At 41.3% G+C, this 26,839-nt stretch overlaps 2 protein-coding genes across 4 annotated transcripts; both read right to left on the reverse strand.

The window, feature by feature from the left end:
• Window positions 1-512: 512 nt before the first annotated feature.
• On the reverse strand, window positions 513-19,276 carry LOC130381219 (uncharacterized). Of its 3 annotated transcripts, XM_056588699.1 has the most exons (8): window positions 19,267-19,276; window positions 9,205-9,347; window positions 8,309-8,435; window positions 7,583-8,166; window positions 7,279-7,451; window positions 7,120-7,196; window positions 6,686-6,866; window positions 513-1,070 (listed from the first exon to the last, which is right to left on the reverse strand). In XM_056588699.1, the coding sequence occupies exons 4-8, from the start codon at window positions 7,810-7,812 to the stop codon at window positions 1,045-1,047; spliced, it is 687 nt and encodes a 228-aa protein (XP_056444674.1). In that variant the 5' UTR covers window positions 7,813-8,166; window positions 8,309-8,435; window positions 9,205-9,347; window positions 19,267-19,276; the 3' UTR covers window positions 513-1,044. The 3 variants fall into 3 exon arrangements, 2 of the variants coding, with proteins under 2 accessions (XP_056444674.1, XP_056444673.1); XR_008895349.1 differs by lacking the exons at window positions 513-1,070; window positions 19,267-19,276 and having other exon boundaries at window positions 4,568-6,866; window positions 7,583-7,859; window positions 7,944-8,166; window positions 9,205-9,340; XM_056588698.1 differs by lacking the exons at window positions 513-1,070; window positions 8,309-8,435; window positions 9,205-9,347; window positions 19,267-19,276 and having other exon boundaries at window positions 4,568-6,866; window positions 7,583-8,238.
• Window positions 19,277-20,846: 1,570 nt separating this feature from the next.
• LOC130381215 (uncharacterized) lies at window positions 20,847-26,609 on the reverse strand. The gene is made up of 8 exons (XM_056588692.1): window positions 26,374-26,609; window positions 25,825-25,962; window positions 25,392-25,576; window positions 25,172-25,308; window positions 24,962-25,055; window positions 24,491-24,820; window positions 24,241-24,406; window positions 20,847-24,139 (listed from the first exon to the last, which is right to left on the reverse strand). The coding sequence occupies exons 1-8, from the start codon at window positions 26,465-26,467 to the stop codon at window positions 23,994-23,996; spliced, it is 1,290 nt and encodes a 429-aa protein (XP_056444667.1). The 5' UTR covers window positions 26,468-26,609; the 3' UTR covers window positions 20,847-23,993.
• Window positions 26,610-26,839: the final 230 nt, after the last annotated feature.

A 26,839-nucleotide genomic window follows, 5' to 3' on the forward strand; every position in this document is an offset into this window, starting at 1 on the left:
GTTGAATACTAAACATTTTTTTATAACTTACCAAATGTTGTCTCGGTTTTGATGGCTTTCACCCTGCACTCTCCCTTCCTTGCCTTTGGGAAATGCATCCTGTAGAGAGGTTTTCCAGAGGATGAGGTGGCCTGGTCTCGATCAGCATTCTCATTGTAATGTAGAGCAGCCAGGTAGAGTCTTGTACAGTAAAGATAGGTTCAAGTTCAAGCTTATTATTATAGCCATTTCAACAATATAAAAATACAGTTGATAGGAATGTGTTTTTTTATGCTCACATATATCACCCAGCAATAATAACAACACAACATAACAAGACAAAAAGCCAAAAACGGCACATAAATAACACATAAATGGTAAGTACAGTAGTGCAAAAAGGGCAAAGTGAGGTAGACCATAAAGTGATTAGTGCATGTTCAGGTGGCGTATAACTTGTAGATAGGTACTATTCCTAAAAGCGTGATGTTCTACTTGTGATGCTTTTGTACCTCTGCCTTGATGGTAAGAGTGTGAATAAGTGGTGTGCTGGATGAGAGGGGTCAGGGATGATCCAGCTTTCCTGGAAATTCTGGTGTCATAGTGTGAGGCTATGGTAGGCAGACTACACCTGAGGTGTACGCTAAAAATGGGTCATGCCTGCCTGACTAACCCCACATTTCCTCAGCTGACGGAGGAAGTATAGTCTCTGATGGGTTTTGGTAATAATGAGACTAATGTTCAGGTTCCATGATAGGGACTGGTGGATAGTGGTGCCTAAGAAACGGAAGGAGGAGACCCACTCCACGACTTGGCCATTAATGGAGATTGGAAGGTGCTGGCCTGCCTTTTCCCCGAAAGTCAACTGTGAGTTCTTTGGTTTTGGTTGTATTGAGGATTAGAACATTCTGTGTGATGAAAGTTTCCTTTACCTGCAAAGCATCCCAAGGAATGGAAACACTACATTTTTAGGAGCAAATTGCAAGATGACGCTGTGAAACGACTCTAATGATGAGGTCTGGAAGTGGGGGCTAAGTTTGGCAATGTCCTTGAGGACCCTTTTGATACTCAGCACCTTCTCCAGCTCATAGTTCCTAAAACAGACAAAAATAATTATTAAACCGGGAAAAAACAGTTGCCACTCAAGAAATTAGTTGAATCCATAGACTGACTATTTTTCAATGCTAACTATAAATGAGTTATGCCATGTGTTTGAAGTGTTTGAATCCTAAATGTGACAAAGATACCTGCTATCAGCAGGTATGCCAAGACATTCAACCCACTGAACTACCCAGTGGCAGCAGCAGAGAGAGGTCATGTTTCCCGAAGCTCCGCTAGGCATTGGAAAAAAATACTTAATTCATCATTTAGATCTACTTTATCTTATTTTATTTCATGATCATAATACCTAACAGTATATAGTTTGTTTTCGTCGTCCTCCATCGCTCGATTCAACAATACATTTTGGCACTTTTTACTCCCGGATCAGACCGCAGAAAAAGCCTTGGACTTTCCTATCGCCAACATGCCTCTGTACTCGGATATCTCAGGCACGGAGACTGGGAAATGCACAGACTGCACCAAAATGCAACAGAGGGTGGCTTTAATTGAAACTAGACTAGCAGCATTAGAAAAATGCAAAGGACCCCTACAGGATACAGTGCCGATGGGTGAGTTTGCTGAGCTCACTCGGATACAGCAAGATGATCAAAGCTACACTGTATCCTTCCCGAAGCTGGACAAGAGAGAGACAGTTCCAGCTGCGTTTCACTGGCACAGAGTCGGCGCTAAGCCAAAACAACATACCAAAGTGAATCAACAAGATCACTCAACGCCAAATGCTAAACTACCCAAAGCTAAAGTTATCAGCCGGATTAGCCCGTCACTGAAATTAACCCTGCCACTGAAGAACCGGTTCCTGCCACTTCAAGAGTCCACGAACGAGCCTGCCACCCATGCACCCCTGAGCCCCGAGATGCGTCCGGACGGACAGTGCGGACAGAGACGGAACATGAACCAGTCGCCATGGAGGCGAGCTGCGCATGCCTCGGCCACCTGTGCACCCCTGACCCCTGAAATGTGTCCGGACAGACGGTACGGACAGACATGGAACAACCAGTCGCCACGGAGGCGGGCTGCGCATGTGTCTGCCACCGTCCAACAAGGGCCCATCTCAGAGGAAGCAGATGAACCAGACACTCTGATTATAGGAGACTCAACCATCAAGGATATAACCGGTAAGAAGATCAAAACATGCAACTTCCCACATGGAATGGTTAGTGATATCAACCATAAACTAGCCAAAATCATATTGGAAAACCCCAAAATCTCACAGATTATTGTGCATGCAGGATTTAATGATATTCAAAGAGAACAGTCAGAACTTCTGAAGAGGGATTACACTGATCTATTGGATACACTGGACAAAATACACATCAACTCATTCATCAGTGGACCCATACCATCAGTTGACAGGGGAATAAACAGATTCAGTCGTCTACTTGCACTGAATACATGGCTTTCCAGAGTCTGCAATGAAAGAGGAAGGGGCTTTATTGACAATTTCAACTTATTCTGGGGGCGCAAATATCTTTTCAGAGCAGATGGCCTACACCCAAACAGGTTAGGCTCAAAACTGTTGAGGGACAATCTTCTCTTCTCGCTTTACGCACAGGCCACAATCTTGCCATGGTCTGACGCACAGGCCGCAATCAGAGCACAGGTTGAGAAGAAGCGAGACTACAGCCTCCCCCACACATCTACTCTGCCACTATCTGACACACAGATAGCAGACAGCCCACAGACCTTGAAGAGAGACAACAGCCCGCCCGACGCCATCAACACTGTGCCTTCCCCAATCGCTGATGCTGGCTTGACGAGGAACGGCCACCCCCCTCCTCTGCATTACAGACCAAAGACCTTGAAGAGAGACAACAGCCTGCCCGACACCATGGACACCGTGCCCTCCCCCATCGCTGATGCTGGCTTGGCGAGGAACGGCCACCCCCCTCCTCATCTCTCCCATAGCCACAACAACTCCAGCTCCACTGTCTCCTCCCTTTGCGATTTTCCAGCTGAATTTAAGAAACAGGAATATGTAGGCATCAAACTTGCATCTGTGTCAATGATAGCATCGCCAGGTCATTCCCACAGGCTGATAACACCAAAGCGGAGGGCGCCCCAGCCCCCCGCCCCCTGTACTGATAGTAGTCCTGAGTATTACTGAGACAAAAAAGGGTTCAGCCGTAGACAAAGTATAAAGGACGTTTCGCATAATCTGCTGAACCCAAGGTTGCCTATGTCGAAACATGGCAACTTTTGCATTCCTGCTGTAACCACTAAGAGAGTAAACAAAGGGACACGTAGACACACTGCTAACCTCAAAAATCTCATACATATTTCCTCCAAACCAAAAACAACCTTAAAGCCTATCAACAACACCATCAGGATGGGTCTACTTAATGTTAGGTCTCTTAATAACAAATCATTTTTAGTTAATGATTTTATTACCACCTCTAAACTGGATTTTATGTTTTTAACTGAAACATGGCTGGAACAAAATAACAGTGCAACCGTTCTGATAGAGACAGCTCCTCCCAACTATAACTTTTTTGATGCATGTAGATCTGGAAAAAGAGGTGGAGGGGTTGCTGTTATATTTAAAAATGATTTTCAGGGGAAACAGATGTTATTTTGTGATTTTCCATCATTCGAATACCTTTGTGCTGTATTGAAATGCTCCCCCAGAGTTCTCCTATTAATTATTTACAGGCCACCCACATACTCTGCAAATTTTTTCGATGAATTCACAGAATTATTGTCTAGCATCTCCACAGACTTTGACTGTCTAGTTATAACTGGTGACTTCAATTTTCATACTGATGATTTGAATGACAAGCGTGCAAAAAAACTTTTTACCATTTTGGACACATTTGAACTGTCCCAACATGTGAAAGAGACTACTCATTGTAAGGGCCACACTCTAGACCTGGTTATCACAAAGGGCCTCAATGTTTCTGATCTCTCTGTGACTGATCCTTCCTTGTCTGACCACTTTTGTGTTTTCTTTAATATATCTTTTATTCCCGACATACAGACAAAATCAAATACTGTCAAAAAACGGTATATCAATGAAGAATCGTATGTACTTTTTAGAAAGGCCATCTACTTACTACCACCTCTCAACCCATGTTCTGCTGATGATCTTGTAGAAAACTTTAATTTGAAAATTTTGAAAATCATGGATGTCATTGCACCGTATAAGGTTAAAACGATTTCTGGAAAGCAAAAGGCACCCTGGAGAAAAGCTGCCTCTGTAACAGCACAGAAAAAAGAATGCAGGAAGGTTGAACGCATCTGGCGTAAAACAAAACTTCAAATTCACCATGATATCTACAAAGAGAGCCTCCGTGCCTACAATTCAGACTTAAAAAGTGCTAGAGAAACATTTTTCTCCAATATCATTAAATCCAATAATAATAATGCAAAAACCCTATTTGCAACTGTTGACAGACTGACCAACCCCCCAACACAGCTTTTTATACTGATAAAATTGAAGGCATCAGACGCGCCATCAATATCTCCACTTCAAACAAAAATGTTGGACTACCACCCTGTTCAGGCAAAAGTAAAGTGGCAGGGATGGCATGCTTTAATGTTATTGACTCTAAAACTCTTGTGGAAACTGTTACACAACTAAAGCCATCCACCTGTTGCCTTGATTCTTTACCTACCAACCTCTTTAAGAATGTTTTTGACTGCCTAGCAATAGACATATTGCAGATAGTTAACAACTCTCTCCAGTCAGGCAACTTCCCAAAAGCCCTGAAAACTGCAGTTATTAAACCCCTTTTAAAAAAGCGGAGCCTAGATACCTCTATTATTAACAACTACAGACCAATATCAAATCTGCCCTTCATAAGTAAAATCATTGAGAAAGTTGTCCTCCAGCAACTTAATCACTTCCTGGCATCAACTGGTTGTTATGGCACCTTCCAATCAGGATTTCGACCCCTGCACAGCACTGAGACCGCCCTCATTAAAGTTGTAAACGACATCCGTCTTAACACAGACTCTGGCAAAACCTCAATACTAATGCTACTAGACCTCAGTGCTGCATTCGACACTGTAGACCATACAATACTTTTGGACAGGTTAGAAAACTGGGTGGGGCTTTCAGGCACAGTCTTAAATTGGTTCAGATCCTACCTACAAAATAGGAACTACTTTGTTTCCATCGGCGACTTTGTATCAGAATCAACCAACGTGATGTGTGGAGTCCCACAAGGTTTGATCTTAGGACCCTCTTTATTCAACATCTACATGCTCCCACTAGGGCAAATCATGCATAATAACAATATTGACCATCATTGCTATGCTGATGACACGCAAATCTATGTATCGCTATCACCAAATGACTATCGGCCCATAGATCTGCTGTGCCAGTGCATTGAGCAAGTGAAAGACTGGATGTGCCGAAATTTCCTTCAGCTAAATGAGGATAAAACTGAGATAATTGTATTTGGTGCTAAAACGGAAAGGCTTAAAGTAACCCAACACCTACACTCTCTGTCCCTGAAAACCTCAATCAAAGCCAGAAACCTAGGGGTTATCATGGATTCTGATTTACATTTCGAAAGTCACATCAAATCAGTTACAAAATCTGCATATTATCACCTTAAAAATGTAGCAAGACTTAGAGGGCTCATGTCCACAGAAGACTTACAAAAACTTGTACATGCCTTTATCACTAGTAAGCTTGATTACTGCAATGGTCTCCTTACAGGTCTCCCAAAACAAACTCTAAGGAAGCTTCAGCTTGTTCAGAATGCTGCTGCTAGAGTTTTAACAAAGACCAAAAAATTTGAACATATTACACCAATTCTTAAATCGTTACATTGGCTTCCTGTAGGTCAGAGAATTGATTTTAAAATCATGTTGCTAACCTATAAATCCCTACATGGTTTAGGCCCAAAATATTTAACTGATATGCTTCCACTACATAAGCCTTCTAGAACACTAAGATCTTCTGAGACCAATCTGTTAATTATCCCCCGAGTAAACAAAAACATGGGAAAGCAGGATTTAGTTACTATGCAACAAATAGCTGGAATAAACTCCCTGAGGATTTAAGACTTGCCCCAACTCTGAGCACCTTCAAAACAAGATTGAAGACTTTTATGTTTGCTTTAGCTTTCTGCTAAATCTTAAATACTGTAGCTTTATTTTACTAAAATGCCTTTTTAACTTTCCCTTTATTTTCTATTTTTACCAGAAAAATACATGATCTGATACCAGAGAGAAAGGTTGCTGGGCTAGAGTCCTAGAAGCTGGGTTAGAGTCCTAGAATATTGTCCTTTAGGTCGGGTTGTAGTCCCGACTTGGGTTCCAGAGACTGTTGATCTGATCTTAAATAACTTTCAATTTAATTTTCTCACTTTCTTAAATACATTGCACTTTCAATTTTACTTACTAAAAAGCCTTTTTAACTTTCTATTTTACTAATTTCTTTGCATATGTTTTCTTTTACTTATCTATTATTTTATTTTAATGTATAACAATGTTTATATGTGAAGCACTTTGAGTCTGCCTTGTGTATGAAAAGTGCTATATAAATAAAGTTGCCTTGCCTTGCCTTGCCTTGAATGTCTTGGCATGAACCATTTAGAGGTGTGTTGATAATATGTAAAATAACACTCAAAAAATATACCTTTCTCCATGTGCCAGACGTCATAGTACTGGTTGATGCCAGTTTCCCTCAAGAACTTCTGTATTTGCGGGTGTCGGTCTGTCACTATGCAGTCAAGGGTCACCCTGCGCTCCTCCAACAATGCAAGGCTTCTCTTCAGGCCCTCCTTTTCCATGTGGTAGCTGCCGCCTACCTCGTTGCTCTATGAAAACAATCAGATGCATAAGTAAATGCTCCCTAAGGGGTTAGTTACTAAGCACTACTTAGCAGTATTTATTTATTGTTACACTAATGTCTCTGTTGCAATATAGCTTGAATGTTATTCTCCCTTGTAAGTGGCTTTGGATAAAAGCGCCTGCTAAATGACTGAATGTAAATGTAAAAGGTGCCACATGGGCAAATTTGTAAGTTGTAGTGTAAAAAAGCAACTTACAGTTTGATCAATTCCCACTCACCTGAACCAACTGGACATCTATCACATTGTTGGTTTTCAGGTCCATCACTGTGTAGCTACCAAATTTTGCAGAGTGGCCTATGAAAACATTGTATAATTTTAAAAGTAACCCTCCTATGGTATTTTATCATATACTCATTTCTGTGCATTATTCAAATACCTGGAGAGTCGGCTCTCATGTCGCCACCAATTATGGTATTTTCCCCACTAAGGCGCAGCAGCATGTCATCCTGAGAAGCCTTCCATTTGTTGATAATAGCAGGTTCAACATATGTACGTGCATGCCGACGAAAGGTGTCGTACAGAAACACTTGAAGGTGCATAGCCGAAGACCTGAATGTGGACATAGATGACAAAAAGGGTTGTTGTAAACATTCCTGTAATTGTGTCTGGAGCTGGTAATTCTTATAGGTATTGTTTAGCACTTCATGCTTTATTCAACAATTATGACCAAATTCACTTACCCTTTGCATTTTGAAAAATGAGGCTCCACTGACATAGACTGCCACAGAGAGCTGAAGATTGCCGGCTGGCGTGTTATTGAGGAGTGGTTTGCTGTCCCAAGTCCGGCGGTACTCACAATGGGGGCACTGCTGCACCACCGAGATGAATGTCCCGAGCCGTCTTGATTGAATGGTGCATGGGCGCTGGCACATAGGGCACATCCTGAACAGCTCCATAAGGCAGGTCTCATAAACAATGTATTTCTTCACCTCATGGATTGGAGTTGTTGCCACATCTCTGTAAATAAATAGAATTCATGATATAAGCCATGATGCATAGCACGAAAACTTGCACACACACAAAGAAATTTGAGTTACTCACGAAAGGTCTGAAATGATAGTATTGCTAGGATCATAGGTGCTATCCAGCCCTTGACATGTAACTATTGATGAGCTGTCCTCAAGATCAAGTTCATCCTCCTCCTCCACCTCCTTCAGACGAGGTCCCTTTACAGGTGTTGAAGTTAGGACAGGCGTCAGGGCAGTGAGGGGAACAGTGGACGTGCCAACACAACAGTCTTTCCTGGACACAGTAGCCTGGACACCTTGAACATAAATGTTGAATATAAACAAATCGATTAATTGTTACATCCCTTCTGCAGTACAAATTCAAGCATTAACTGGTGCAATAGCTAGATGGTGAACCTGATCAAAACATTTGTGAGAGATCAATCTATGTGCCTTCACTTTTGAAATGAGGCTGAAGAGTCCGTAGAGATAGCTGTGTACCAACAGTGTGTTTTATTATCTCTGGAGGATCTGTTTGACAACCAATTTCTCTTGTTGCTGGAAGCAGAAGTGACTGTACTGAAGCCTGAAGGAGGAAAAAGAAGGGGGTGGGGAAATAGTTTACATTTTGAAACCTTACTTCAGATGAAGCACAACATTTATGACCCACTTGTAATACAAAGTTTTCATTCAACAGCTACAAAGCCTACAGACTGATAACAGGATAAGTCTTGAGATTCATCTTTTGTTAGAGTATAGGCACTGATCAGTTGTTTCACCTCAACTATAAATTGTGTAGGGCTACAACAGCAAACCAAGGGCATACTGGCCGCATCCATTGTGGATAATTTTCAGTCTCGACAAGGTGTAAACAAATAGAAAATCACCACGATGTTTTTCAAGTTAATTTCCAACCCTGCTAGACAACATTTTAACAAGGATTACTTTCAGAAATGATCAAGGTTTAAAATGAATCGATCGTCGGTGCACTGCTTTGCTCTATGGAATGGAGAGAAACATTCTAACCAGGTGGAGCACTAACGTTAGCTTTGGCTAAATTGCAATATAAGAACATGCTAGTTCATGCTTAACTGCGACAGAAACACGACAACATGTAACAATACAAAATCAGTACCACCAAGCATTACTTTCAGAAATGTTCAAGGTATAGCTAGTTCGAAAATCAATCCAACACACAGTGGTGCACGGTTCTGCTTTATGGAATGGAGAGAAACATTCTTAGCAGACGCAGGTCTAGCAGTAGCTGCTAACGTAAGCTTTAGCTAAACTGCAAAATAAGAACATACTAGTTCATGCTTAACTGCTCAGAAAAACGTTTTTTTTTAAGTACTTACATCTCCATCTGCTGACTCCACACGGATAGTAGGTACAGAAACCTCTGTCACACGAAGTTTGCTGGCGAATCCAGCTCTGTACTGTCCAAGATTCTCAAAGCAGTCTTCTGTAAAATGGTTTGCTCAAACCACAAGATTCTTGCCTATTGTTGCAGGGACATGAACATCAAAAATGAAATCGAGCCACGCAGTTCTTCGATTTCCCTTGGTTGGGAGAGAATGAAATGATTTGTGTGGCTGTTTGCAGCCAACTACACAACACTTCATGTGGGACATTTTGCTAGCCATCGCAATCTTGCCGTTTTTCTTGTGCGAAAAACGGCTGATCAAAGATGGCGGATCTTCAACTAATTTAGAGGGTGTGGACTTGAAAGGTGGGAGTGGTTCCATGCCAATTTCCCTAACCCGACGTCACATTAGGAGAGCCAACCAAAAAGTGAGTTTTTGTATAATATGTCCCCTTTAAATGTTGTCGACTCAGTCACCTATTGCATCACTTCCTTTAGGGCTTCGGCCTCCTAATTGATCATTGTAGTAGGCTATAATTGAATGCCTTCTTTCATATATATATGATACCTCCACCACTGGGACGTGGCAACAATTCTCCAAATCCATATGGGGAGGGGGGGGATGCTTGTGGACAGTAGGGGTTTACCCTAGACATAAATAGGAAGTCAAATCAGGAGAAGGAATGACCTCTCACAAATATTTATTTAAGAAATTGTTTCAAATAACCCTCCCTCGTTAAATCAATGAGCTTGGTGTTTTGCTTTCAAAAATTAGTTATAGAAGAAGTCTAAACTGCAGAAAATAAACACATCCAAGCTGCCTTTTAAGGATACCTTGGAATATCTGTCGATTTTTCAACCATCGGACCCTAGTTTACGACAAAAACAACCCAATTGACGGCAGCTCCTTTGCCGCGTGGTTTTTAGAGCCACGAGTATTAGAGGGGGCGGTATAGAGCAACCACCATAGCAACCATGACGGTCAAGTGACTGGATTCAGCCCTGTTGAAAAAAATAGAATAATAATAATACATTTAATTTAGAGGCGCCTTTCAAGACACCCAAGGTCAGAATACCTCCCTACACACTCAGTAGTAGATTAATGATATTTAAATTATTATGACCATGAAGTCTTTATTTGCATGGGTTTACATTTCGTTGTGTAGCATGGAAAAATCTGAGAAACACTCCCGTTCAGAATGCATTGGTTTACACTTCGTTCTTTGGAGCACGGTTATTTTTATTTATTTATTTATTTTCCGTTTTTGAGGAGTTGAGGATTTTTCTGCAATAATCCAAAATCCAATGGAAAACCCGTTGGCTTTTTGTCAAGGGAACCGAGGGCGACGCTCACTTCCGGGTTTGCCAAAATACGTCATCCCTCTCTCCACCACTCTATACTGTAAAAACACATGTTCAAGTTGAATGATAATGCATGAATTTATTCTTTATTCTGCCATAGTAACACGGTAAATAAATGGCAAAAATAGGCTGAGAACGAATTCGTATTTACGATATTGTAGCGACCCTGGGACAGTTAAATAGTTTGTGTGTTATGTGTTGCATTGTATTTCGTTGTCCGTTATGCCAGTTGTTCTGTGTGCATGTATTGTAATGTTCTTCTTGTCAATCAGTGTGGGGGCGAATCATTAGGTCAGCTGGGGGAGGGCCTTGGAAGAACACGAGGGTGGGGGCCTGCACGTGAGTGAGACCGTGTTGGGGGTTGCCGGGGTAACCAGGGTTTGTTTTGGGTGGGATTTCTGCCGTTGGTTACGGGTTTCAGTGACCTGGTTTTGGTTCATTAAAAGTTCCTTCAATTACTAATGACTCGACATCGTTATGTCACCGGCGAGGTCATTACAATATGTTCAATAAAACGTAATCACAGAAAAAATACGTTTTTTAGACAAACGTAATTGAGAATGCCGAATAGTTATCTGGGAACGTAATTTTGATGAGAAAGGGTTGCTCTGTCAGTTGTCAAAAAAAGCGCACGGACGTGGCCTCTATAGCAACGACCTCAGCTACCCAACACTGATCAAAAAAACGATTGTTTCTCTCAATCAAAACACAAAACAGGACAACTGATGCCCATAAACTTAACCCATACATGTTTTGTAATTATTATTATTATTTTTTTTTTAATACTTTATTTTTTAGAATCACCACGTGTCTGTACATTCAAATGTACACATGAAACAATGAGACAAAAAACACAACAACATTGACAACAAACTAGACACGCACATAAAGCAACATAAACAAACAAGCAAAACAAACAAACAAACAACTACATTGACAACAAACTAGACACGCACATAAAGCAACATACACAAACAAGCAAAATAAACAAACAAACAACAAAAAATAAATAATAATAATAATAAAAAAAGAAAAAAAAAAGCAAGCAACGAGACAAGAGACATATAAAACAGATGGAGAAAAATAATTAATAAAAAAATAATAATAATAATAATAATAATAGACGAGTAGGATAATCACAGATATAGCATTATGATTAAGTTAATTATAGTAGGTTGACCACTTGGCCCATCTTGAATTGAATTGAATTGAAAAAGTTTTTATTTCAAACAAGTAAATAATAATAAAAAATAATAATAATAAACAATCAAATAAATGAAACAAGTGGACAGTTACAATAAAGTAATGTTTACACACAATGAAAACCACAAAAGAAGAAACTGTCTTACACTTGCTTTACCTGTTCGAAAAGGGGTGAGAAGAAGAAAACTTGAACTCATATACTTTGAGGTTTCCCCTCATTTTATATGTTATATACTCCATTTTGTGTACCTGCTGAGTGGTGTCCCTCCATTTTTCTATTGTGGGCGGGGTTTTTTGGAGCCAGTGTCTGGAGATTTGTTTTAAAGCGGTTATACGCAGCACTCTAAGCAAGTAGTTGTCTTTTTCCTCATGGGGTGTGTCTATGGTCTTTCCCAGCAGTATATAGTCTGTATTTAGTTCAACAGCACATCCTACAATGTGACAGATTTCTTTCTGTACCTTTTCCCAAAATATCTGCAATACAGGACATGACCAGAATATATGTTGTACGTTAGCGTATGATTCTCCACATTCCCTCCAGCACTTTGTTGTGATTTTATTATTGTATTTAGCTTGCTGCACTGGTGTTATAAAGAATCGTGATTGTATTTTCCACGCATATTCTCTCCAATATGGCGATACAGTAGTTGTGTGAACATTCTGATTCATTTCCCTCCAGCGCTCCTCTGATATGCCTAAATTCAATTCTTCTTCCCATTTCAGTTTTGCTTTTGTGTCTTGATGTTCACAGTTATTTTCCAGAATAGTATATACTGCCGAAATTTGATTTGGGACTTTGATTTTATCATAATTCTTTATCAAAAATTGTACTAATGGATGTATGTCTCTGCTGGTCTTGTTTTTAATTTCACTATTTTGAATATAGCTTCTTATTTGTAGAAATCGGAAGAAGTGGGAATGTGGCAAATCATACTCCTTGCTTAAAGATTCAAATGATTTGATCCCCTTTTCATTCAAGCACTGTCCAAAAATGATCAGTCCCTTTTGTGCCCAGATATCAAAGGCTTCATCAATTTTATTAGGCATGAATTCGGGATCTTCTTTTATCTCTCTCAGAGCCACCAAGTCTGTCTTTATTTCAACAGTGTTTTTAATTCTGGCCCAGATTTCCAAAGTATTTCTGATTGATGTATTGTCTTTTACTGGTGCTTTTCGTTGGTATTTTGTACAAAAGGGAATAGTTTTTAATGGACCCTGACACATAAACATCTCTATTGTTCTCCACTTTGCTTCTGAACTATGATTTAACCAGGTTCGTATGTGCTGCATTTGTGCTGCCATATAATAGTATTTCAGGTTTGGGAGAGCAAGTCCTCCCTTCTCCTTTGCCATTTTCAAGGTTTTCATTTTAACCCTCGGTTTTTTATCATCCCATATAAATTTACCAATCATTGTATCCCAAATTTTAAAGGTATTTGTGCATAAATATAGTGGTATTGTCTGGAATAAAAACAAAAAACGGGGTAGTACATTCATTCGGACTGCATCTATTCTTCTACCCAAAGAGCATATAGCTGATCTCCACCTATTCATATCCTGTCTAATATGTGCCTCCAAACATTTATAATTCAGCTGGTACAATAGTTTGTTATTCTGTGGTAGTACAGTTCCCAGGTATTTAATTCTGTCCTTATCCCACTGCCATAGATAATTACTCTTTAAATCGCTGTTTACTGGATCTCCTATAACCATTGCTTCACACTTCTGTATATTTAGTTTATATCCAGATACCTTACCATAGTTATCAATGACGCGCATTAGAGCTGGTAGTGATTGTTCTAAGTTTGTGAGATATACAACCACGTCATCGGCATATAAAGCTAATTTATGAGTTTGCTCTGCTATTTTAAAGCCCTCTATTTCATTAGTTTCTCTAATATATGCTGCCAGGGGTTCGATACAGATTGCATAAATTAAAGGGGATAGGGGATCTCCTTGTCTTGTTCCTCGTTGTAGCTCGAAACTGTCAGACAGAGTCCCGTTGACTCTGATCTGTGCTTTTGAACTACTGTACATAGCTCAAAGCCATTTGATGAAGTTATCATGAAAGCCGAATTTACTGCAAGTTTCAAATATAAAGGGCCATGACACCCACACATGTTTTGTAATTAACAAGGACACGTTGGTGTAGTTGTGTTGAGGAATGTCACAGATTTCACTGTAACTTCGCCGTTAATGTGCAGCCACCGGGTCTTCCGTTAGCCAATGGGATGAATGCTCATCATCAGTGGCGATTTTGGTTTGGAAACTCTGGTGGGGCCCATGCAGGAAAATATTATAACGAAATCCAGAAATACCACATATTACTACCATCACAACAAAAACAGTAGCAAGTGACAGAGGGGACCAAAATTGCAGCTGAATAATGCCATCACTCAAACGCGAATCTGACGACATATATTAGGCTATTATAGCAATAGCACCACCAAATGGCAGCGTTCAAGACCTCACAATATCAAAACTCAAGAAAACAACAACGTGGCAACAATAAAAACACAACGGCGCACACCCTTTACACAGCAATCAATATACAAAGCCACCACTCACAATATAGCCTACCAAAAAAAGAAGTATTGTTTAAGTTGTATTAAGTTTGCAGGCCACCATACTGTACAATTAACAATGAATCTAGCCTGATAGAGTGGTTGCCTATTCAGACCTGGATAATCCTGGGTGAAAATTTAAGTAAGTTTGGTCTAAGATGGTAATTACCTGTGCTTTAAGGACAGTGCTGTCTGGTCTCCTTTGTGTGGCTGAGGTGAAACACAAGCATTTTTTTTCCGCTTGAACCACTCCTGGTTGAACGATCTATTCTTGTCCTTTCCCTCTTGAATAATGATTAAATCCGTCGGGCGATGTGGTCCCAAACGTTTTATCTCCAACTTCTGTTCAAGTGCTAAATCTCACATGAGACAGATACTCAACACGATTCATCATTTAATGAATGAAACGTCCATTTGTTGTTATTTACTGTAACAGTAACTGTAACTGTAACAACGTTAGCTAGTTAGCAAGATCTGATCGGCTCCCGCCGTAAACCCCGCCCTTTCTACAAATCAGCCAATGAGAAGAGCTTTGGGGCACTAAACTTCTGGCCCCACCGCCGAAACAGAAGCGGGCGCTACGCACGCGCTTGCTCGCGCAACAACAGCACCAGTTTTCTACACTGCAGCAGACAGGGCCATCTCGGCTGGGCCCCACCGAGCGGAACAGACGAGACGGAGCAACAAACTATTTCACACACAACTACTACACTACAACAATTGCGTTCATCAAATTAAAACTGCAGACATGTAATTAATTATTAACAATTAATGTATTATTAACTTATGCTCAATGACATTTTTGAAAATAAAAATAAAAGTATAATCGTGCCCTGCACGGCAGCGTTCTCTGGTGGGGCCGTGCCCCACTGGCCCCTACTGCAAAGACGCCACTGCTCATCATATATTGCCGTGGAGGGATTACATTGCAATGAGTGGAAAACCCCCTGCGTCGAAAAAAGAAGCACATGGTCCTCCGTTAGCCAATGGGATGAATGCTCATAGCGTCTCTATGTGCAGCCATCGGCTCTTCCGTTAGCTAATGGGATGAATGCTCATAGCTTCATATATTGCCGTGGAGGGATTACATTGCAATGAGTGGAAAACCCCCTGCGTCGAAAAAAGAAGCGCAAGGTCCACCGTTAGCCAATGGGATGAATGCTCATAGCGTCTCTATGCGCAGCCGTCGGGTCCCCCGTGAAGGGGTTACATTGTAACGAGTTGAAAACCCCATGCGTCGAAAAAAGAAGCACAAGGGTACCCTTTTGCGTCAGAAACTGAAGCCAAAGTCACTGACCGTTCGTCAAAAATCGACGCGTTCGGAGTGAGAATGTGTTTAAGTGATTCCGTCAGACCAGCACGGATTTTGAGTCAAGCCCCCGCCGTGGTCAACTTTGGCACACACACAGATTGAAACGAGAATCTGTGTGTGTGTGCCACGGAATATCAGTGTCATTTACTTGCATTGGAGCAACTTCCGTGGACACACCAAGGACAATTTAAGTGTTTCAGTGAGACCACCACGGGTTTTGAATTAATCCCCGTGGTCGACTCGCTCGTTGAAACGGGGATCCGTGTGTGAGCCACGGAACATCAGTGTCATTTACTTGCATTGGAGCGAATTCCGTGGCCACATCACGGAAATCGGCGTGTTTCCGTGATGTGGCCACGGATTTCGAGTTAAGCATCCGTAGTCATTACACGGATTCCTGTGGGACCAGGTTGTCTGAGAGACATATATAGGAGATTTTTATTTCTCGCAAGAAATTTGTTCAAAGTTGACCGAAACAGGCTGTGTTTTTGACAGGGCCTCTCGGAAGTGTGGCCAGGAAGACCTTGTCGTTCAGAATGTGGTGTAAAAGGCTGTTTTGTAGATAGAAAACTTCTGCTGCTCTGAAACTTGACGTACTTATTGTATGGCTTGAATGGGACTTCCACACCGAACCTTGGCCCTCTCTGGCACCGGGGGAACCGCGGCTCAGGGCTAGGATTACGCCGCTGCACATGGCCCTTTTTGCAGACTTGAGAGTTTCGCAGTGCTATCCCATGGTGCCCCCTGGTGGATAGGTTAGTTCCTATCTCTTTCCAATCACTTTAGAGGAATTTATTGCGATGCCTTCGAATTTTCAGTGTGTTTCAATGGCGCATTTGATGATCCTTTGTGAATCACTTCCTGTAGGGCTAGTGCCCCCAAATTAAGTATTGTATATCCTTGAAGTCACTTATTGTATGTCTATGTCTCTATGACCCCAATGTTTATCCTTTTTGTAGCCTTTTAGAAGGTTTTTCATCTGCCTTTTACTTTATTGATTGCATTCACGCTTTAAAAACATTCAAAGCGGCATTCATTTGCCATGATTATCTTGATAAACAGAATGTGGCTTTGGAATGAATATTTGGTCAGAAGCAAAGCGAGCATAAACTTCAGGGTTGCCCCACTCCCAAAATAAGCTTTGGAAAAGATATTTGGTCAGAAGCAAAGCGAGCATGAACTTCAAACTTTGCCCAACTCCAACAACTCGCTCTAGTCCGTCGCAAAGAAGAAGAATAAATTCATCCCCGGGTCACTCAAAGATATATGTTTTTATAGAAAGAACATCCTCTGACAGCGCTATTAATGCGTCATGATTATCTTGTTTTTATCATTATTATTAATGTATTCATAAAAGGAAACATTGGAATGGTTTTCTTTTGTTAGAACTAAAGTGGACGTAGACTTCCGTTGTGCTTTTTCTTTAAGATTTTTTTTATTTTAAAGATCCCATGCCATTCTATTTTATGATGCTTTAATATAGGTATTAGTGGGCCACAAACACAGTATTCAAAGACGTCCCCGAAATTCAGCCGTGGTGCAGAGTTACAGTCACTCCGAAACAGTCGCACATTGAGCTTCCCCCAAACTCGCTGTTTCGGTGGGCGTGTCAAGGCAGGTCAAGGAGGAGGGTGGGGGTGTGGCCCTGAGCAGCTTGGAGCCACTACCATGCGCTCTGTATACGGTGGGCGTGTCAAGGCAGGTCAAGGTGGGGGGTGGGGGTGTGGCCCTGAGCAGCTTGTAGCCACTGACAGTACCATGCGCTCTGTTTACGGTGGATGTATCGCAATGGCTCGTAGAAACCCATATTATACATATCTATATCATCTAATATATAATATATGTTATCACCTGGCCCTGAGCAGCTTGTAGCCACGGTACCATGCGCTCTGTTTACGGTGGATGTATCGCAATGGCTCTTAGAAACCCATATTATACATATCTATATCATCCAATATATAATATATATTATCACCTGGCCCTGAGCAGCTTGTAGCCACGGTACCATGCGCTCTGTTTACGGTGGATGTATCGCAATGGCTATTATCACGGCCAAAAGCTGTGTGAGCCTCCAGACGATAGGTTATTATGAATCTCAAACGACCGCGTCTACTTCAGATTGATGTGGAAGTGGAAGAACCAGAGACGTCGGAGAACCCGACGAAGTCCTTTGTGATTCATTATATCGTCTGGACGCGCACACAGCTTTTGGCCGTGATAATATGTATTATGTAATATAGATATCTATGTATTATATGATATTATTTAGATATAGAGCAGAGCTCCAGGACTGTAACGCAAGTGTTGTACACTTCCTTGTTATTTGGATAACCGTTCTGCTGATGGTGTGATGGCGCATAACACGTCGGACTCTCGTCTCTGGTATTTCTACAACGAGACTCGTAGTGGGGGTTATCTCAGCCATGGTTGACTCCCTGAAGTAGGCTACATGAACCACGACATGGAGGAGAAAGGGATTGTTGGCCGCGAATGTATCCCGCTTGAGCCCTGCTTCCCGCCGCCTCGGCAGCGGTCAGCGCTAATCACCGCATCCTGAAGCCGAGGCGGTGGTCCATCGGCAGCGAGGCTCCGGCGGGAGACGACCGCGGTCAACAATCCCTTTCTCCTCCATGTCGTGGTTCATGACTTCAGGGAGTCAAAGCCAAAGTTCCTTTCCCCCAATTCATTCTCAACCATGGCTGAGATAAACCCCACTACGGGTCTAGTTGTAGAAATACCATAGACGAGAGTCCGACGTGTTATGCGCCATCACACCATCAGCAGAACGCTCTGGAAGAGTGTGTGCGCATGTGCGTGTGCGCGGGCCGAATACGGCCCTTCTTATTTATTTTCTGGCCCGCAAGAGGTTGCCTGCAGAACTAAAAAAATTAAAAATGAATTAGGAAAATTGTTGCCTGCAAATCAGGTTTGCCTGTGTAATATATATGACCAGCCAATAAACGCAGAGAATGCTACGGCAACAGGATTACACCCGCTCTGTCTGCACCTGCCATTGCCTCAATCAAGCTCACGTTGCATTTTAATGCTTGCGGACCACGGAGAAACTCAATTTAGCTAGGCTAACAACAGCTCCAAGATGTCTCTTTCCAAGCCAAAAAACGTAAGGTTGATGTTGCAACCATTGGTCTTGGTGAAACATTTTATGTATAATATTGTTGCAGTTATATGTATTCTGCTCTTGTTCTCGATAAGGTTAGCTTAGCAGATGGCTAACATGAAGTTGGCCCCTTTCTAATAAAAGCCCAGGAAACGTGGAACGGTTTAGGCCTTTGATAAAGTTCCTTGTTTACTTCCAAACTTGTAAAACTGTAAAAACATACAAAACATGAATTTACAATCTGCTCATGTAAATAAATATACAATATACAAAGCTACGATAAGCTAAACAATAGCATTAAACAAAAGAGTATCCATTAACATCAGACTTGGTTATCCCGCTAGCTTCAATGGTAATTTCACACTGTAATTCAATGGGAAATGCTACCGCGATTAGCATTGGCGATTTATAAGTAAACCTTATCATTCCGAAATTAAACAAACATAATTGTTAAGCAACAGAAATGATTCGAATGCTTTAAACATTAATACTCACGGACTAAGACTTTCTCTGGACAACCAAAAAGAGAAGGAACTGACATGCTGTGCTCTCTGGAATGTTGCATTAAACTAGGTAACATGGCAACTATGGTAACACAGGAGAGCCAAAACACAACTCACTCATGCAATGCTATTGTCAACCAGTAGCCGTCTAGAGCAAAAACAAATTGTGGGGGCAGAACACTCACGCCTGATATTTTATATTATCACTAAGGCTCAGTCTCATTCCTTTGCTCACTGTCTCAACCCTACATCTCAACCCTACCCCTAACCCTTACCCTCATAGCTCATGCTCATTGCTACCCCTAACGGATCCCCTACCAAATGGGACAACCCTATACTGCAAAATTGTCAGAGTCAAATTAACACCCACAGTGTTAATTTTAACACCGGCAAAGTGTCTATATGCATCCACTCTCTCTAGTGTTAAATTAACATTTTAGAAAGTGTTAGATAATTAACACCCAATTTTAGTTGATTTAACACTCTATATTGTTATAAATCAACACTACACCAACACTATACGACACTTTATGGTGTTGTATTCACACTACACTGGTGTTGGTGTTAAAATAAAATGTTAAAAAAGAACACTGCTTTCTTCAACACCAACACCAGTGTAGTGTGAAGACAACAAAACTCAGTGTTAAAAATTACTAATAGTTAACACTACTAGGTGTAAATACCAATGACACTATCGGGTGTCAAATTTCCCAATGCCCCACTAGGGGGCCTACTGGTTAGCACTTCAGACTTGTAACCGGAGGGTTGCCGGTTCGAACCCCGACCAGTAGGCACGGCTGAAGTGCCCTTGAGCAAGGCACCTAACCCCTCACTGCTCCCCGAGCGCTGCTATTGTTGCAGGCAGCTCAGTGCGCCGGGATTAGTGTGTGCTTCACTTCACTGTGTGCTGAGTGTGTTTCACTAATTCACGGATTGGGATAAATGCAGAGACTAAATTTCCCTCACGGGATCAAAAGAGCATATATACTATACTATACTACACTGCAAAATTGTCAGTGTCAAATTAACACCCACAGTGTTAATTTTAACACCGGCAAAGTGTCTATATGCATCCACTCTCTCTAGTGTTAAATTAACATTTTAGAATGTGTTCGAACCCCGACCAGTAGGCACGGCTGAAGTGGACTTGAGCAAGGCACCTAACCCCTCACTGCTCCCCGAGCGCTGCTGTTGTTACAGGCAGCTCACTGCGCCGGGATTAGTGTGTGCTTCACTTCAATGTGTGTTCACTGTGTGCCGAGTGTGTTTCACTAATTCACGGATTGGGATAAATGCAGAGACTAAATTTCCCTCACGGGATCAAAAGAGCATATATACTATACTACCTGAAATAAAAGACAAATGGCAGAAATTGTAGAAAAAAGTACCTTTGTATTAAATCAATTTACGCACAATATACATTCTTTCATCATTTTCAGGTGAAAACTGCCTGTCATAAGGTCTATAATACATCAGATCAGCCACACAAATTACACTGAACACATCAGCCACCTCCTCAATGATGAATGGATTCAGGTGATCATCGAAATGCATGGTAATAACTTTAGTTGCCAAAAGAAACACTTCATCATCTTTGATAATGATATTGATAATCTTATTAAAAGTAGGCATTTCATTTTTAACACTTGTACAGACAAACATTCCAATCTGGTACTCTGTTCCATGGACTTTAACCCAGGTAGTAGTGGAGACACTAGACACATTCAAAGTTTGACAAGACCTCAAGACCACACTGCCCTCCAGATTGCTAGTTGAGACATGTTTAACAGGACCAAACTGTAATCTTTTGAAATAAAAATTCTCCCAATGAAAAGCCAACTGATGCTGATGTTTCTTGACTAATGTTTTGGTTAAGTTTTTAAAACTCTTCACCGACCTTTTGAAGAAGTTGTGCTTGCCTTCGAATCGCATGCACCACATGTGTATAAGTGGACCTATTTTCCTAATACATCTGGGGTAGTGTATCATCAGATGATGCTTTGGGATGAGCCTCTTATCTGTAAACACTAACTTGAAAAGTTTGTGATGGTCAGAAATTAGGTGCTTCAAATAATAAGTCATACCATCTGTTATAACTGGTGAGAATACAATGTTGACAATCTGAATCAAAAGCATAATCAAATTCCAATAACTGTTGTTCTGGTCAACTAGGTCTCCGAAAATCAAGGGAGTATTTCGCAGGAGGCACCAAGACTGGATGGCATTGAGCCCGAGGTCATTGCTATCATCATTAACTTTGACTCCACTGGGTCTGTTCTTTCTCTCACTGTATCCATAGTTAAAGCTCTGAATCCTTTGAGAGAGGGCATTTAAAGAAATGTAGTGCTTCACCAAATACTGAAAAAGAAGCTTTAACTCGTACTGTACAACACCTTCTAGTAGGTCGTGCATAATATCCACTGCATAATTGTCTGAGGAATGAAAAAATTGCAGTGCATTTAGGGGACAGGTTCTCTTAACACCAAATGAGTGAACTAGAGTGGGATTTTGTGCCATGGCATTGCAGTGTTCTGAGAAGAGCTCTTTTGTGCGAAGAATTAAGTCTGGGTCATCCTCACTAAAGACTGACTGCAAACGTGTCTTGTCAGTTAAACAAAATCGACAATAGTAAGTTGCACTGAACGATTCAACCATACCAAAAAGTCCATGTATAGCTAAATTATCCCCAGTAACCTGAATAACAGACCCCTTTAATGGTGTATCTGAAAAGGGTACCTGGATTCCCTGCGTCTCCAAAACTTTTAAGTCATGAACAAGAGGCTGTAGGATTGGATCAAAACCATATTTCTTTAAGTCCTCTGAATGAAAAAGCGCCACAAGATGAATGTTCATCAAAACTGAATTCAGCTTCATTGGCAAATTCCTTAAAATAAAGTAAACACAGCCAAGTTTGTGAATTCCCTTTTTAGAGCCTATGGGATTGGCCGTTTCAAAATCATCATAATAAAGCTGAATTTGAAGAGCATGTTCTTGCTGTGAAAATAATGGATGATTTCTGAAATATGAACCATCATTAATGTCTTTGAAAATGCCATCTTCATGAAGCTTCACTTGCTGGAAACAGTTGCTGAGTTCCCGATTAGTAAACATCGACTCAAGAGTTCCCAAAATAGGCACATAAACAAATTTGTCATTAACAGGAATTTGACTGTATACACCAGTAGTTCTATCCTTGCGTAGATCATAACGCACACCAAGAACATGCTCTACTGGTTCCACAATTTTCCATTTTTTCTCAAAATGTCTTCGCCTCTTAGTTTCAGTATTGAGGGATGAAAATGGATTTTCAAGCAGCACAAAACAGTCTTTAACTTTATTTAGAGTTTGTTCAGTTACCTCAGATGAAAGACATTTAAGAACAGTGTCCTGTGCTTGGACATGGACGTCATTTACAAATTCCTCCATTGAACCAACTAAAGACTGCATAGTACTTTCAGCGACTCCAGATGCTTGTACTTGAGCCACAATAGAGCTACACATATCCAGTAACTGTCTTTTTTCAAGAGGAGCTGAGTAGCTTACGAGAGAAACTTCACTTGGCAGTGGATCAGGAACACAAACATTACTGTGAACATTGTCCAAAGGAACAATAGAATTTGAAGCTACACTATCTCCATGTACTCTCAATAAATGTTTCTTGAATCCACAATATGTGTAAAAAACAGAAGAACACCCATTCTCTCCACATTTCAAACGCAATGAACGTCCTGGGTACAACGCATGACCAAACTTCAAATGTTGAAAAAAACGGAGCAACTTTTGTGGTGTACCTTGCAAATGTAACAGGTGAACATTTTCAAACCTCAATATGATCCCCTTTTGCCCGGATGAAGGTGTAGACGTTGCACAAGGCCTCATCGTAGGATACAGCAAAGACGAAGTGGGCCTTAAACATTTCATCGAAGGCAGCCACAGCTGTCTGCGCCACGCAGGGAATGGCCTTCTGATCGAGGATGACGTAAAACTTTTGGATACTACTCTTCTTTTCTCCAACACAGAGGAGGAAGGGCTGTGCTGATCCACATCTGTCCAGGAATGTCACCATGCTCGTCCCCACCCCAAGAGTGTTGGAGGGGAAATTAGGAACAGTAATTTGTTTACACACCAAAGAGGCTTCTTATATAAGCCTCTTCTTATAGCTGGATAGGCGTCTAAACACCTCTAAATGACATGGCACGTTAAAAGCAGAGCTTTTTTGGGATCTACTGAATGTCTATTCAACAAAGGGCAACGTACATAAATAATAATTAATTATCTCTCATCATCTTGGCCTCCTTGATTACAGTGCCACCACAGCAGTGAATAAAATATCTCCAAATCATTTTAAGAGCATTATTTTATGTAAACAATATCTTGTCTTTCAAAGGAACTTGCCAATATTTTAAATATTATCCCCCAAAGTTGGATAAGATGATACATACACTTCTCGTTACTGTGTGTGCAGTAACTCAGTCTGATGTTCTATCTCTGCTTGTTGCTTCTGCCCACCTCAATAAGCTATGCAAAACTAGGCTAGTAGTGGGTATGTCAGATTGAGTTACTGCACACACAGAGACAAGAAGATAAAAAATTAATAATTTCCCTAAATGTTGGTGTGTCCCTTTAACTGCTGCGAGAGGGAAATTCAAACAGCTGACCAAGAAAGTGACAAATCATAGGTAAATTAAGTGTTAAAAGAGGTGAAGCAACATTCAGTCACTATCTATGTCCTGAACATACCTTCATGAACTTGACCACATGGTCAGCAGCTTCAGTGGCACTGATTTTCCCATGTCTTTTTCCTTTTGCGGTTGGAGGCAAGAGATGAACGAGCAGGAGGATAGCTGCCAAGTCACTGTCCCATCCTAGTGGATTAGTATGGCAACACCCACACCCCATCAGTACACAGTCATAGTTAATAAGCGCATATGAAGAACACTGGCAAACACAATCCGTGGACACTTACCATAATCATTCGATTCCTCTTGAGCGGACAGAAGGTCATCCACATGAGTACCAGGGCGAAGGCCTTTGCAGACAGCGATAATCCTAGGTTTGTAGAACGTTGGCCATTTTGCAATAAACTTGCCCGAGACATCTTCTCCAAATAGCATTGTGAAGTCTTGGTTAATCTAACACAGACAGAAACCATATTAAAACATGGTACACAACACATTTAATAACTGGTACATCAAGCAAGTCTCTATAATTCTTACCAAGCCTGGTGTATCCAAGAATCGGGGGAAGTGATCTAGGATAACTGAAGACTGGTCTGGATCGTGTAGCATACTCTGACGGTGCTTGAAGGTTGCCTTCATTTTCTCCTTAACAACTGGTTGGTCTGCTGAATGCTTCATCACGGACATCGCTTCTCTGCATTCATCACCTGACAGCTGCTCAGATGTTGATGTCTCACGCAGGGTCTTAGGGCCATGTTGATCCGCAGACTTGGGGCTCCTCATTAAGTCACTTGTGGTATTGCGCTGAACCGTTTTCAATCTGTAGGCCAGGTAACCTTGGCCACTGTGAGGATCGTAGTAATGTTCCTGTCAGACAAGAACACAGGCAAGACACACTGTCAATATTAAAATCCATCAAAGCTGATGTCTGTATCAGGACCCCAAAATAAGGCTTTTCTCTATACATGACCAAGACTAAATGAGAGGTTCCTGTTGCATAATACTCACATAACCAGTTGGTGAAGCCTTATCCTTCAAATTGGGGAAAAGGGTGACTATTCCTAGGGCATAGGTCACGCGGACATTGATTGGTGGGACCCTCCTACACCATAGCAAGATAGGGTCAGTTTTCACTAACATAGCATTCTGTTTTCATTAACATTGTACACAGTGTCTTAATTCTTCTGGAATTGGGGTTGTATTTTATTGGTCACTTACCCATGACTCTCAACCATATCTGCCACCAGGAGGTTGACGAGTTTCCTTCTTGTTTGATCAGAAAGGCCTTTGGTTGCGTTGTACTCTTTGAATATGTCTTCACCCCCGGTTTTTTGATGTAGAGCTACATAGACCATCTGTAATATAGAGGTTGCATGTAAACTTGCTATGCATTTTGAACATTTTTTGACATCCTACCAACAACCTAAGAACAACTTACATCTTTTGCTGCCTTACTGTCAGGTGGTCCTTCTACCAGTTGCCTTCTCCGTGCTTTGGTGCATTCTGTAATAACAGTGGAGCCTGAACTCACAGACTCAACTGATGAGAATGACCTCACAGACTCAATGGGTGAGAATGATCCCTCTTCTGAGCAGAAGGAGGCCTCAGAGACCTCTTTCTCAGCTAAGGGAAGAAAAGGGATGGGGGGGGGGGGTTAATATTTAACATTAGTTGGGAAATATATTTTGCATAAGGCAACATCACCACAGTGGCCTGATCTTGCATATTTGCTCTCTGACATCTGCAGTTGTAACAATAGCAATATTGTTGTTTCTGTTCCTATTGACAGATGTACTAATTCACTCTAGACAAAAGCATCTGCTAAATGTCCTAAATGTAAATGCAATGGGAGGGGCGTTTCTGTGTCTTACCAGAGTCCTCAGTGAACACCTTGAAAGATACTGCAGCAGATCTCACCAACTCATCAAAAATGTCACCATCTACATCAACTCCTGAGGAGTCCTTCAGGTCCACATCAGATTCATTTGGCAGGTTGAATTTAGCTGAAACTGAGATCCAAAACACTTACTGTTATTTCCCAACTATTAACCACAGTTGATATAGTAATTTTGTAAAATTCCTGCATCCCTGCAACTAATACTTGGGTGCAGTGCGGCCAATACACGGAAATGGCTTTTTATCTCATTGGACTACCATTGGATTACCAATGCATTACAGCGTGAAGGTGACGATAATGCACTTAAAAGCTGTTTGGCAACAGCACCACAACCACATGCCATTAAGTTTTAACCTATGACATGATGAAATAACTTCCGATAAACTGTCGGTACAGTTCTGTTTTAGATATGTAAAACAATCATGATGTTTATACACTTTGCTGTTAATAATCAATAACTGACTCATAATGACATGCAATATTAGGTGTGATGTAAAAATTGTCGAGTTAACCTTTTACTTACCTTCTTGAATGAACTGAAAGTAATCATAGCGGTCATCCTTCATTGGTATTCGAACCCATTTCAGGACACCCTTGCACTCCACTTGAACCAGCATTTCTTTCTTAAAAAATAAAATATTGTGGCAGGGCGAGGGGAAAAAGCGGGCGGGGAGCACGGCGGCGAGGTGACGTTAGGGACCACACCAAGCACAGCCCGTGTTCAGGAGGTTGCAGACAACGCCACCTTGGGACTTTCACCCAAAGATTTAATTTAAGACACGCAAGTAAGTTGACTCTAATGGCAGGAGACGTGGTTCACAGTTTTAACAATATATATTTTATTTAATTAATCCAATGGAATAAACTGTTAAGGCGGAGGCTGATATGAATGGGGGGACTAGCGAAGGGAAGGGTCCAAATAATGTAAATCACCCGGGTAAGTGATAATCACACACACAAACACAAATCCCAGGGAAGCACAGCACACA

The sequence above is a fragment of the Gadus chalcogrammus genome, chromosome 4 (genome assembly GCF_026213295.1).
Source record: "Gadus chalcogrammus isolate NIFS_2021 chromosome 4, NIFS_Gcha_1.0, whole genome shotgun sequence".
Classification (NCBI taxonomy): Eukaryota; Metazoa; Chordata; class Actinopteri; order Gadiformes; family Gadidae; genus Gadus; species Gadus chalcogrammus.

Coding starts and splice junctions, on each gene's coding strand:
- LOC130381219 (XM_056588698.1), bottom strand. CDS start 7,812: ATGAGACCTGCCTTATGGAGCTGTTCAGGATGTGCCCTATGTGCCAGC. Junction 7,197..7,278: donor CATGAGAGCCGACTCTCCAG/GTATTTGAATAA, acceptor ATGTTTTCATAG/GCCACTCTGCAAAATTTGGT. Junction 6,867..7,119: donor TAGATGTCCAGTTGGTTCAG/GTGAGTGGGAAT, acceptor TTGTTTTCATAG/AGCAACGAGGTAGGCGGCAG.
- LOC130381215 (XM_056588692.1), bottom strand. CDS start 26,467: ATGCTGGTTCAAGTGGAGTGCAAGGGTGTCCTGAAATGGGTTCGAATA. Junction 25,309..25,391: donor ACAGTAAGGCAGCAAAAGAT/GTAAGTTGTTCT, acceptor TCTATATTACAG/ATGGTCTATGTAGCTCTACA. Junction 24,140..24,240: donor AGAGGAATCGAATGATTATG/GTAAGTGTCCAC, acceptor CTAATCCACTAG/GATGGGACAGTGACTTGGCA.